This window comes from Rhinolophus hipposideros (genome assembly GCF_964194185.1).
Source record: "Rhinolophus hipposideros genome assembly, chromosome: 7".
In the NCBI taxonomy this organism is placed as follows: domain Eukaryota; kingdom Metazoa; phylum Chordata; class Mammalia; order Chiroptera; family Rhinolophidae; genus Rhinolophus; species Rhinolophus hipposideros.
In genome coordinates this window covers 94286113-94299924 of record NC_138053.1, presented here as the reverse complement: position 1 = coordinate 94299924, position 13812 = coordinate 94286113, and the positions used below count along the sequence as shown (strand labels likewise).

General features: G+C 47.8%; 1 protein-coding gene across 1 annotated transcript in view; it reads right to left on the bottom strand.

Annotated features, from left to right (window-relative positions):
- DAP (death associated protein) overlaps nucleotides 1-13812 on the bottom strand; it is a 48786-nt gene that overhangs the window by 28746 nt on the left and 6228 nt on the right. The window contains exon 2 of the mRNA XM_081052987.1: nucleotides 10039-10135. Coding sequence (XP_080909113.1) covers nucleotides 10039-10135 — 97 coding nt within the window. The remainder of the gene's footprint in view (nucleotides 1-10038; nucleotides 10136-13812) is intronic.

The following is a 13812-nucleotide window of genomic DNA, read 5'->3' as shown; positions in this document are numbered from 1 at the left end:
CAGCACACCAACAAACAACCCGTAATGATTGTGCCTTACTTGCAAAATCCTTAGCCTCAGGCTGGACCGTACTCCCTAAAGCCATTTGCACATAGATACTATTCTGGCAGCAAATTCACCTTTCCAGTAAGCCCACGTCAACAGAGGAGCAGAGAGCTTGGTTATCCTGGTGATCAGCACTGAGCGTGACTAAGTGAGTGATCAGCTGGTGGGGACACTGACAGGTGTGCTCGGTGACAAACCAGCATGCATCTTCATTTCCTCTCTTCTCCCCCAGTGAACGCCTCAGGCCAACTCACTGCACAGGGCCCCGGCTGCCACCAATGCGGTTAAGAACATCCTGTCGGGCTGTCCTCCATGTGCTCCACCTGTGGTTTCCCTCGGAGAGGAGGACCCACCCCGAGCCACATGACCCAGTTTTGGCCAATGAGTTTGCTAGAAGGCTTCTGGCAAAGCTTTTCTTGCTCCTAAATAGAGACTCAATAAGAGATGCCTGTTTCTTCCTCTGGATACCACATGTCTGGACGTGTTGGCTGGACCTGCTGCAGCCACCCCACTACCCTCCTGGGGAGAAAGCCACTCCAGGAGGGAGGCAGAGCTACCAGTGGGCCCAGAGGTGGACCTGGCAGAGGCTGGGGCGGCCATGTTGCCTGCAGCCAGCACCCCCCACCTCGACCTTCTTCACAGCAGACGGCCCAAGTCGTTGCTGCCTGGTCCACTCTGAGCTGCGTGCACTGGAAAGCACCTCCCCCTCCGCCCCAAGTGTCCTGGTGTCCCGAGTACTGCAGCCAGGGCCCTCCAGGGAGGCATTTCACTGGTGGGCGCTTCCACCCTTCCGGCTAAGAAAATGTGGGGGCTGGATCCATGCAGGGCTGGATTTCCCACCCTGCATTCATGAGGGCTCCTTTCTCTAACTGAGGTGACATTCACATGTGATGTAATTCACCATGTGAAGCACTTTCAAGTACAGTTCAAAGGCTCTTTTAATACACTGTATGCCACCATCACTCCATCTAATTCTAGAACATTTTCATCATGCCGAAAAGAAAGCACTCACTCCCTACCCCCCACCCCAGCCCCAGGCAACCAGGAATCTGCTTCCTGTCTCTTTGGATTTGCTTATTCTGGACATTTCATGGAAATGGAATCCTATGGTATGTTGCCTTTAGTGTCCGGCTTCCTTCACTTAGCCGGATGCTTACAGGCTTCACCCAACAGTGCAACACGTGTTGCCACTTCATTCTCCTTCATGGCTAATACTCCACTGCATGGAGAGACCGTTTTGTTTATCTGTTCATCATTTGGTGACATTTGGGTTGTTTCCACTTTTGACTACGGTGAATAATGAAACATTCATGTCCAAGTTTGTGTCTGGACACCCGTTTTCAATTCACTCGGGTACAGCCCTAGGAGTCAAATTGCTGGGTCCTGCGGTGAGGAGTTACCCACCATGCCTCCCTGGAGGGCCCTGGCTGAGTCTAAGTTTCCGAGGAACCACCAAACTGCATTCATAGCAGTAAGTCTGTTTTTGTTTGTTTCTTCAATAGAACTTTTTTTATTGTGATAAAAAACTTATCATAAAAGTTACCATCTGACCCATTTTTAAGTGTACAGTTCGTTTAGTAGTGTTAAGTATATTTACTTAGACACAGCTCCAGAATCTTTTCATCTCGCAGAACTGAAACTCTATGACCGTTCAACAGCTCGTTTTGCTCCCTCCCCCTGCCGCCTAGCGACCTGCATTGTACTTTGTGTCTTGACGAATTTGACTGCTTCAGACGTCTCATATAAGTGGAACCACACAGTTTTCTCCTTTTGTGACTGGTTAATTTCACTTAGCATCCATTTTGCAGCATGTGACAAGAGTTCCTTCCTTTTCAAGGTCACGTAGTATTCTACTGCATGGGCACACTGCATTGTGTTGATCCACTCATCTGTCAGTTGGCATTTGGGGTGTTTCCACCACTTGGCTGTTGTAAATAGTGCTGCTGTGAACATGGGGGTGCAAATATCTCTTGAGACCTGCTTTCAAAAGTTCCTTTGGAGATATAAGCAGAAGTGGGCAAAGACTTCTTTTTAACATAAAAAACTTCGTGGATCTCTACCCAGCAGGTGTTCTGCTTTGGGTATCAAGCCCCTTCAGGTCTGTAGTAAAATCTGACTGCCCGCGGAGCACCTGGGCTGGGTGACCTCGCAGGTCGTGTGCAGCTCCGAAGCTGATGGCTCTGTGAGGGCCGCCTGATTGTAACACCATCCTCAAGACTCCAGTCCATGTTCATTTGACATGAATGACTACAGGCCTGCCTGTGTGTACATCACACAACCGAAAACCAAAGCACACAGCCTGTCTAGAGGGAGCGGAGGGCCCAACAGAATATGCCAAGAATACTTTTCTTCCTCCACACGCACCCTCCCTCCTTCATCTCTTTCATTAGTGGGAAAATAAGGAATAATCAAGTCAATAAGTTAACTATTTTACTTTTAAAGAATCCAAGTCTAAGCGAATTATTACTGATTCACCAAGTATAGCAGTCGCCCCTTACCCCAAGGTTTCACTTTCCACGGTCTGAAAACATTAAATGGAAAATTCCAGAAATAAGCAATCTATATGTTCTAAATTGTACGCTGTTCTGAGTAGCGTCAGGAGACCCAACGCTACTCCACTTGTTTCCCCCAGGGACGGAGTCATCCCTTTGTCCGTGTCTTCACACTATGCTGTCCGATACTGGCATTGGTCACTTGGTAGCCGTCCCAGTTATCAGCGGGTCATAGTGTTTGTATCCAGTAACCCCTTTTACTTAATAATGGCCTCAAAGCCATTCATAACTTTTATTACAGTATACCATTACAATTGTTCTATTTTATTATTAGTTATTGTTCATCTCTTACTGTGCCTAATTCATAAATTCAACTTTAAACAAGTCTGCACGTGTAGAGAAAACCATAATATGTATAGGTTTTGGTACTATCCATGGTTTCAGGCATCCAGTGAGGATCTTAGAAAGTATCCCCCACGGATATGGGGGGACTAGTACTGTATTTTCTGAATGCTCTGCATTCTGAGACATGAAAGTCAGTGGAATTTATTTAAATAGAGGGTTTCAAAATTTTCAGGCATAGTAATTTTAATGTAATAAACTCAACAAAGGGCTCTTGTTTCTATGTAGTTATTCTTACATGTAGCATGATTCTATGAAGTTATTGTTACATATTTCTTTCTATAAAATCAAACCACTGGAGAGTTGATTTAAATTCAGTTGACACGTTTATGTGATAAGAAAACACTCCTGATAAATAGTGCCACCCTCTGAGTAACACCATAAAAGCAAAAGAGTCATCTGTTCCGAGAGGCTGACTCCAGTGCAGACGCACACACAGTGTCTGGAGGGGAAAACTGATCGCTCCATTTTCTTCTGATAAAAGGGGCTCTCCCGGGGTGGAGGGAGTGTGACAGTCTCGGAGGAGCTGCAGGCTGGCGCAGGGAGAGGGAGCAGGCAGAAGCCCATCAATCACCCCTGGTTTCTGCATTCGTTCTGGAAGCAGATATCGTGCCAACACCGCCTCTCAGCCAGTTACCAGCAGCCCAGGCACTGAGGGCAAGTGGGCCTTTGGCACTTCCCTTCTCACCCCAAACTGAAGGAGACCAGCTGGCTGCTGTGACATCTGGATGCCCACGTGCCCCTCCCTCTGCGGAGCAGCGAGCCTTTGGTTCGCCACCTGTCAGACTCGTGCCTTCCTCTGGTGCCCATTGGCGTGAAAGGAGAACTGAGAGACCGCGTTCCAGGCAAGATGAGTACTAATGCCCATCACTTTCAGGACACCAAAGATGCCTGCAAACTATCAGGTCGGGGACAGATTCTCCCTCACGGCTGTGGTGGCACCTTGATCTTCCAGCTTCCAGAACAGAGACAGAACATTTCAGTTATTCTCAGCCCCCCAGTGTGCGGTACAGGTTACAGCAGCCCTGTGGTGGGTAAAACAGCAGCCACGTAGCGTGTTTTCCCAAACATAAGACCTAGCCAGACAATCAGCGCTAATGCATCTTTTGGAGCAAACATTAATATAAGACCAGGTTATATTATATTATATATATTACATTATATATATATTATATATTATATTATATTATATTATATTATATTATATTATATTATATTATACCTGGTTTCATATTAAAATAAGACTGGGTCTTATATTACTTTTTGCTCCAAAAGACGCATTAGAGCTGACGGTCCGGCTAGGTCCTATTTTCGGGGAAACACGGTAGTAACAGCTGTTTTGGGCGTGCGCCGTCAGTGGGCTAAAAGTGGCAGGTGAAAGTCTGATGAGGAGCAAATCCGTGCAGCACTGCCACGGTCGTTCTCAGACACGCGCAGAGCAGCAAAAAATGATAGCCACTGACGCGCAGGTTCCCCTCGGAGGGGGGAACATGACCTCCTGCCTTCTCATTTCAGCTTTCATATGGCAAACAAGTGTCCTTGTCATGAGCTCCATGGTACCAGACTGTTGTACAATTAATAAACATATTGGGGGAGACACTTTGAGACGGTGCAAACATCCCGTTTCTCCTCAAACGTCCCCCACTAATCGCAGCATCCACTGGGGACCTTGTAACCATCACTGTGCCGTCTGCCTTGGGGCGATATTCTATTACCCTCGCTCCCGACACATTTATTAATTGGAATTCTTCTCTAAAGAGCTGTCCCTTCTCCTCATTTATGTATGCAGTGATTTACATCAGTATGAACTCATGATGTTCACTCTACTCTACGGGTTCTGATCCGACACTGCCCTTTGTTTGGTTGCCCTGTGCCAGCCCTGGCCTTGGGAGCTCCTTCAGGTTGGCGTCTGTGGGGTTCTGACAAATCCCCGTCCTGTGTGGTGCACCTCCTCATGTTCTGGCACCACAGGGGATCCAGGCTGCTTGGGCGTCTTTCCTGCTCTGGCTCTGGAAGTAATTAATCACCTCTTCAAGGATCCCTGGTTTCCTGGATTGGGGAATGGTGTTTAGAAACCAAGCCCTGGGCCTCGGGGTGCTGCTCGAGGCTACGTGCGTGTCAGGAGTTTGCAGGCCCTGTCCATGAACACAGCCAGGAGCATACACAGTCCTAACATAACACAAGTACGGTGCGTACACTAACGCTCCCCCATCTGTATTTCTGTATGTATGTGTACGTCCGTATGCATCTGCCTGCCAGCCTGCCATCCTGCCATCCATCCATCCATCCATCCATCCATCCATCCTGCCATCCATCCATCCTGCCATCCATCCATCCATCATCCATCCATCCATCCTGCCATCCTGCCATCCATCCATCCATCCATCCATCCTGCCATCCTGCCATCCATCCATCCATCCATCCATCCATCCATCCATCCATCCATCCATCCTGCCATCCATCCATCCATCCATCCATCCATCCATCCATCCATCCATCCATCCATCCATCCATCCTGCCATCCTGCCATCCTGCCATCCATCCATCCATCCATCCATCCATCCATCCATCCATCCTGCCATCCATCCATCCATCATCCATCCATCCTGCCATCCATCCATCCATCCATCCATCCATCCATCCATCCATCCTGCCATCCATCCATCCATCCATCCATCATCCATCCATCCTGCCATCCATCTATCCATCCATCCATCCATCCATCCATCCATCCATCCATCCATCACCCATCCATCCTGCCATCCATCTATCCATCCATCCATCATCCATCCATCCATCCATCCATCCATCCATCATACCAATACCTTCAATTCTGACTCAACACTACAAAGTTCATTTTAGTCTTCCTTTCCAATTTGTAACCTTTCTCTGACATCGAGAAACTTGGCTCTCACTACCCACAATATACTTATTTGTTCAACCTTATTGTACACATAAATTTTAGAACTGCTAACCCATACTCCTGTAAGAAACACACTAACTGGAGTACAGCATTTACATACAGTTTTTTGTCTTTAGTCTTAGAGTATGCAGTCAGAATACTGTTTTCCAAAGTTACTTAGGTTAGGTCTTTTCTTCCCACTCTTTTCAATGGGTTACATTAACCATTTGTATTACAATTAGGTTCATCTGTTACTATTTGTATTCCATTTTGCGTATCTCCCACATGCTGGGTGGTTTAAATTGTGGGCTTATTTTTCGGGTGTGTGGAATAGGACCAGGTTGTAATCAGAGGCTGTACTTTGCTGAGCTCAGAGAAGGGCTGCTCCCTCTGTGCCCTGATTACCCGCCCCCATTTTCCCCTCCTCTACCTCTTTCCTGCACACCCCAGTTCACACCCAAACCTTCCATTCCTACTTTATTCTTCCTGTTACCTGTCCTTTTCAGTGTCTTTGCCAAGCGCAATTCATGGTAGGACCTCAGTATGTGTTTGATGCTACACTGTTTTCTTTAGTGGCTCCTACTGAATCCTGAAATCCATTCAGCGTCTGCAATTTCTCCTTTACATAATGAAACTGGGTACTTCATCTCAACTCGCTGAGAAAAGGCTTTGAGGAAAATCAGGCATTCCCTAACTGAGTCGGCTCTAAGATGGCCTCCAGCAGCAACTCAGGGAAGTATTAGTTAACAATGATGGAGCCTATTTCTCTCCTTGGATACGCGTATGAAGAGTGCTAAGTAACTAGAACTCAGCTTGATGAGAATTCTTGGGCAACATTTCCGAATTTCTGTTACATTCTTTCCCCACCTCTTTTAAAAAAAAGTAGCATCCCAAAACAACTTGGCAGCATAGGAAATTTCTGTAAATCTCGAGAAAATTGCAAGATTAAAGGGATTAAGAATAGCATAAATATCTGTAAGAAAAATAATCACAAGTAAAAGTTGTGGATTTTGGTGTTTTGGTCACATAATAACCTCTTCATTGTTCCAGTTGTTCATTTTCTCTGTAATCAGTACTTGATTATCAGCTTAGTGAGAAAGGAATTTACCAGAGGTGAGTCAGTAAATGTGAAGCCAGTTTAAAACCTTTGGGAAGGAAAGCAAAGTTTCACCAATGCAGAGCCAGGAGGAAATTGGCATCTGAGACTATGCACTTATTTTCATATTGCGAGAACACTTGGACCCAAATATGAAAACATAAAACTTTAGGATTAGGATAACATGGATGTTGACGTCACATGCTGTGACATTTCCAAGAGAATAATAAAATGTTTGACAAATTCTGCAAAGAAACAGATCTTTCCATATGTAAAGTATCTGCAGTCTCCTGAAGCCTTGTTGTAAATGGATAATTACACCACCTACTGATGGCGAGGCTATATGGGTGGGATTGTAAGCTGGAGAGATGTGGAAAAGGTTATGGACAACCCCAGAAGCAGTCTATGTCGACCCTAAAAATACCCTGTCAATTCAGGGGGATTCTGCAGCATATTAGAGGGACTGGTTTCCCAGTGAGGGCAGACTCAGGGCTGAATCACAGCCTGACCACTGACTGTCTATATATTTTTGGGCCGGATAACCGCCCTAAGCTCTGGTTTCTTCATCTCTATAATGGGCATGGTACTACCAGCTTACAGGTAGTGAGAGCTGTAAGGCGCCATGTGAAGCACTCGGTGGTGCCCAGCACAAAACAGGCGCCCGACTGCTAAGCACGGCCTAGTGACTAAGAGCAAGGACTCTGGGCCCAGCTGCCAGTGCTGGAATGCTGGCTCTGCCACTCATCTGCTATGCGACTTTGGAGAAGTCACTTAACCTCTCTGAGCTGTTGAAGTGGGAGTAGCAATGTGGGATGGGGACAATAATAACCAACTCTGAAATAGGGATGACAACAGAGTAATTGCAAGGAACAAATGAATTAACATATGCAGAGCACTTAGGACAGGGCCAGACTCACTGCCCTCTAAAATATTAGTGATGATGATTAACTAGAATTATCCATGAGCCCACCAGAAACATGGGGAGTGGCCTGGTGGTGCAAGCAAATGAGTCTACGGAGAACCAGGCCCGGTGCAGGGGTTTGGAAGGGGCTGTGCTGGCAACACGTGTCAGTAGCTTGAGTCCACAGAGACTGCCACGTCAGCCCACAGTGTGTCAAGAGGCCTAACCCAGAGCATCAAGGGTGGAGCCGAAGTCAGGAGGACACGAGCTAACACACCCACTAGGAACACAGTGCAGCCCTGTGGCTGCAGGAACCAAGACAGACCCGTGCTGTGTGTCATGCAGGCCCCACGCTGCGGTCAGCCTGCTTCCCGATGGTTGGTTCCACAGAATGCCAGGAGCTCACTCCTTTTCCTTACAGTCGTTCTTCGTCCTCTGGTATTTTTATTTAAATGGCACTCACGAAAAAAATCATAGAAAGAAAACAAACGGATTGTTCTGTCCTTATTTCTAAACGTGCTAATAAATTATCATCTCTCACTGAACTGACACAGTGCTACACAGGAAATAGCTATTTGTGCCTTATTCCACTTAAACTCACACAGAAGAGCATGTTTCATTAACTTTCCAAGATCTCTTTTTTTTTCCAGGAAAGGCTTTGTCCCTCATTCTTTGTCTTTCTTCGTAAGGAAACAACTGAATGAAAAAGAAACACCGCAGGGTTCCTAGTGGACAAATCACCGCAGGCCCAGCTGCTCTCATGCCCGATTCTGACCTCAGGAGTTTTCTGAAAGCCGACAGTTTCCTTGTAAGTTTCCTTGTAACTGGTGTGGAGGCCCCACTGACCTGAGCTGACCCAAGTGTGTAAGCTTGAAACCCGTGTCTCCCTAGGTGTGAGCACACGCGGAGGACAACGTGCTGCGGGGCCCTCCATGCGCAGCTGGATGGAATGGGCGCTGCTTTGTCTCCAAAAATCTGTGTCACGCTCATAAAACCTCTACATTTCTCAATTCTGAAATAAATCAGGCCCCAAACTTCACAGATACAGGACTGTGTGCCCCTAGGTGTTACTGATGGTGTTACCATCCAAACACAGCGTGGTGAAAACAGCCAGGGAGAAACACAGTGCTCGAATTTTCTTTAAACCGCCTTCTTTTCAAACCAGAACTTGGACTTGCACCTTCAGGCTGCTGCCCTCAGATTTAAAATGGGCAACAATCACCCAGAAACAGCCTCAAGTTCTGTCCACCCTCACGAGGTGGCTCGGTAACTCCTACCACCCGAGGCTCCGCACGAAACCCGGGAAGTGCAGCCCACACGTGGGAGGACCCGCGGGGCCACGCAGAACACGCGCGTCCTATTTCGGGGGCACACGGTCCCGCGAGCGACCTGCAGGAAGCCCCCAGCGCACCTGGGTTTCAATGCCGCCCGTCACTCGCAGGCGCACGGCGTGGGCCAGTTTCCAGCCGCCGTGGACGAGTCTCCCGTGTCGGCGAGGACACCGCCGCACTGCTCCGGACTGAGCCAACGGCCCACCCACGGCCGCGAACGCGCCGGGCCCCGCGCTTTCCTGGCTCCGGGGACACAGCTGAGGACCAGCTGCAGGCCAGGCTTACTGTTCGCTGTCCGCCCCGGGGACAAGCTCAGAGGCGCCGCCAGGTGCACACGTTTATTACAAGGCGACGACATCGCGGCCCTTGAACCAAATTTGACATCAGAACCTCTAGGGCAAACAGCTCATCACAGAGAGGAGGGAAACGCAGGGAGAGGAGCTGTCTGTCCCGGACCGGGGGCGCCGGCGGCAGAGACGTCCTTTCAGGACACCTGGGGGTGGCCGCGCTGATGCTCCATGTGGCTGAACAACGGGGGGAGCCCAGCTTGTGGGCCTTTTACAGACCAGTAGTTCTCTATCCTGGCTGCACAGAAAGCCAGGCCCAGCCCCGAGATTCACCCAGTAGGGCATTTTCAAAGGTCCCCCGCCTACTGGCCTGACTGATGGCATGCTCGGATTTACTCAGCAAGCAGGGCGCCCTCAGGCCCCATCCCTCCTGCCCCTCACCGATCAGGGAAGGAAAAACACACAGCTGGGCCCCGCACTGCCCAGGGGTTATCAGAAGCACAGAGCAGAGAACAAATGTTAATGTTTAACTGAACAATGGTTATTGTGAAAGTCGGGCATGATTCACCAGAACTCTCCCACCTGGGACTTTCCCATTCTTGGTCGTCCTTGTCTTTCTCTTCTTTGGTGTCTCCAGAATGTGGGTGTTTCTGCACAATTCGCATTCCACCGGCTTTCACTAGAATGAAAACAAAGTGGGGGGGGGGTGTGATCAGTGTGGAAAGGGAACCACCAGAGCACTAGGGGAACCAGCTCCAGAGGTTTTGGTTGCCCAGGGCCCCAAGTGAGTCCAGATAACTTGACAATGACTAACTACAGAAGGCCAGTGTTGCTGGGGGAAGATTCAGGGTGACACGGCCCTCAACGCTCTCTTTTACTCCAGATCCACGTAGAAACTCCCCAAGGCTCTTGTTTGTTTGTTTGGTACCCTTATGAGTCTGTCAGAGAGCACAGTGTAACCAGAGTACAATCCACGTAAGGAAACTGGCTGCCTGCTTTATGTTCTGCATATTTTGGTGCATCAAGGCCCCACGGAATCCCTGCCCTGTGGTATTTTCTCAAACACTGACGATGCTTTTCCTTTAAATCCTGAATTGTCCTGCATCATTATTTTTAAATTACAGTTGACATACAATATTATATCAGTGTCAGGTGTACAGCACTTATATTTCTTACACGAAGTGATGACCACGATAAGCCCAGTACCCATCTGTCACCGTACAGTTATTACATGATTGACAATATTCCTTATGCTGTACTTATATGCCTGTGACTTTATAACTGGAAGTTTGTACTTCTTAATTCCCTTCCCCTTTTCTGCCCATCCCCTACCCCTCCCCTCTGGCAACTATCTGTATTTATGAGTTTGCTTCTGTTTCATTTTGTTTGTTCACTTGTTTTGATTTTCAGATTTCACATAAGTGAAATCATACAGTATTTGTCTCCAACGACGCTTCTGATGGGCGATACATGGGACAGCTACTGTGCCAGTCACAGAGGCCACTCAGATGGCAGCCAAGATTTCTGCGGCAGCCTTTCCCAAACCTTGGTGTCGGCAGATGTTCACTGCCTTCACAACAGGCTTCACATATAATTCATACACAAGTCACCCTTGTAGAGTGCATAATGCAATGGTTTGGACTATATTCGGAGTTGTACAACCACTGCCACAATAAACTTGAGAACACATTCATCACCCCAAATAGAAACCCCAAACTGGCCCCAATTCCTCCAATGCTTGCCAACACTTGTTATTATCTAGCTTTTTAATTATAGCCATCCTAGTGGGTATGAAGTGGAATCCAATCGTAGCTTGATTTCTATTTCCTTAATGGTTAATATGTTGATATTGTTCTACAAGAAAAAAGACAAAAAGTGTGGATTCTAGGACCTATTAAGCGTGGCAAATGCTAGGTTAAACACATTAAATGGGTTTCGAGACAGATTTTCTCACCCTTTCGTGAGGGGCACAGAGCACGCCATCTTTCCCAAATGCATTTGGCCACAGAACTTTTCCTTTCTCAGTAATGAGGGTGTGTATGTGGTCATCCTTTAGGACTATAGTGTCCCATGGATCAGAGTTTGGAAATGCTGGCCCCACATCCGAAAAGCCGATGTGCTTTGGGGTCAGCAAGCTACTGCATGTCCTCAGCTAGATGGTCTCAGACTCGGCCCCTTAAAGCCTCCCCGCATCCTCCAAAGAAAGGAGATAAGAGCAGCACCCTAAGACTGAGAGGTTGAAATGAGAAGAGAGGCTGCAGAAATCCTAACCCCCAGTGCGATGGTGTCTGGAGGTGGGACCTTTGGGAGGCGATTAGGTCACGAAGGTGGATCCCCCATGAATGGGATTAGAGCCCTTGTATTGCGACCCCAGAGAGCTCTCTTGCCCTTTCCACCATGTGAAGACACAGAGAAGATGGCCATCTACCGTCACCTACTCTTATTATGGAAGAAGCCCTTATCAGACACGGAATCTGCTGGCACCTTGATCTTGGTTGGGACTTCTGGCCTGAAAAGCCATGAGAGATAAATTTCTGTTGTTTGTAAGCCACCAGTCTGTGGTATTGTTATAGCAGCCCGAACAGGCTAAGGTAGAGGTGTTTGGTAGCTTCCTGGCACAGGTTGAGTTCTCGGTAGAAAGTAGAGATGTGTCAACTGTACTCATCAGCCCCGAGGCTCACCACGCCTCATCTTCCCTTCTCAGGACAGCGACTCCCAGTGTTCTGCCATCACACAACAGTCAACATGTTAGGCCGTGTCCTGTGGCATTTCAAATTTCAGTGGGACCCTTCTGAACTAGCCAAGTCCAGAACAAGTTTCTTTAGATGCTGAACAGCAGGAAGGAGAATGTGAAAACCCCCTCAGGCTCACACCCTCTTGTTCATTAGTTTTCAGTTTCCCTGGGAGAGTTTGCCGGCCCCCCAGCTTCAGGAAGCTGACGATGCCTGCTTCATGGCCAAAGGTACTTAGCAACGGTCTATCAGAAAAAGGCAAAGCAGGGTCTTATTCATTTCCCTTTTATATATTTAAACGTATTAGACAGACTTGTCTTATAGGTGTAAATCTAATGATTGTATTATCTGACGTCCTTGGGAGTCTAATCCACTGTCTGTTTTTGCCTGCCGACTCCCCTTACTGGGGTGACTGTGAGCTTGTCTTCAGTAGAGCTTTACCTGAGGGGTCCCTCTGGGGCCCAGCATCAGGCAGAATCATTTTGGAGAAATGCTATCCGTGCTCCTGTCAGGCCAGGAGTATAGGCACCTGGAAACCCTTTTTTACATCAGATTCCTCAGGAATTGCCAAACAGTTAAATGTGAACCCACAGCCCACATAAAGGCAGGCCTGCATTCACAAATTCTCAAGAACACTTTTTTCTCTGTCCGGAGCCCAGGCTAAAACAGATCAGCTTTCTCCCCATCCGACTAGCCACATTTATTTCCCCCTCCCTTTCCCCATGGACTTGGGGATTTGGCCTCTGAGCACCCAGCTTTCTGCTGGGGTCTTGGGTTAAATGAGGCCATTGGGGTGGGCTCTAATCCAGGCCTGGGGTCCTTATAAGAAGAGGAAGAGACACAAGGCTACTCCCTGCCTCATGTGGGCCCACGGCTCTTACTAACTACTCTGAATTTCAGTTTCTTCTTTGGGTGTGGTTCTTAGGGATTTCCCTCACTTTGGGCTCAGATGTTTTTCAAAAAAGGAGAAGAAAACAAAAACACCCTTTGCAGGTGGCTTATGATGATTTCTCAGGTTCTACAGTATGCCAAACCTTAAGAAATGAAGACTGAAAATAAAATTCCGTAGTACATTTAAGATGATTCCCTACTCTACTGAAATGTAAGATTGGAGAGTTCTGATTTTTTTTTTTTTTTTAGCCAAAGGAGGGGGCTGGGAGAACTGTACTACTAAATGTTCTTTTCTTAAAATTCATGTTGCCCTCTCAGCTATCCCACTCCCATCCCATTCCCCTTAGAAATGGATTAAAAGTGCTGCTAGGGGCTTCCTCCAAATGCTTACGTTGCAGCCCCACCTCCCAGGAGCTCAGACACGACTGCATGTGGAGACACGGCCTCTGAAGGAGTGATTAGCTTACAACCGGGCTGTTTAGGTGCAGCCCGGATCCAACAGGACTGGTGTCCTTGTAAGAAGAGGAAGAGCCCCCAGGGATGCAGGCGCACAGAGAAAAGGCCCCACTGCGTCACAGTGAGAAGCCCCGGAGAGAGGCTTCAGCTCCTTGATTTGGACTTCCAGCCTCCAGAACTGTGAGAAAATAAATTCCTGTGAAGACTCCCAGCCTGTGGTATTTTGTTGTAGCAGCCTGAGCTGACTAATACAGATCCCCATTTAAAAACGATCTCC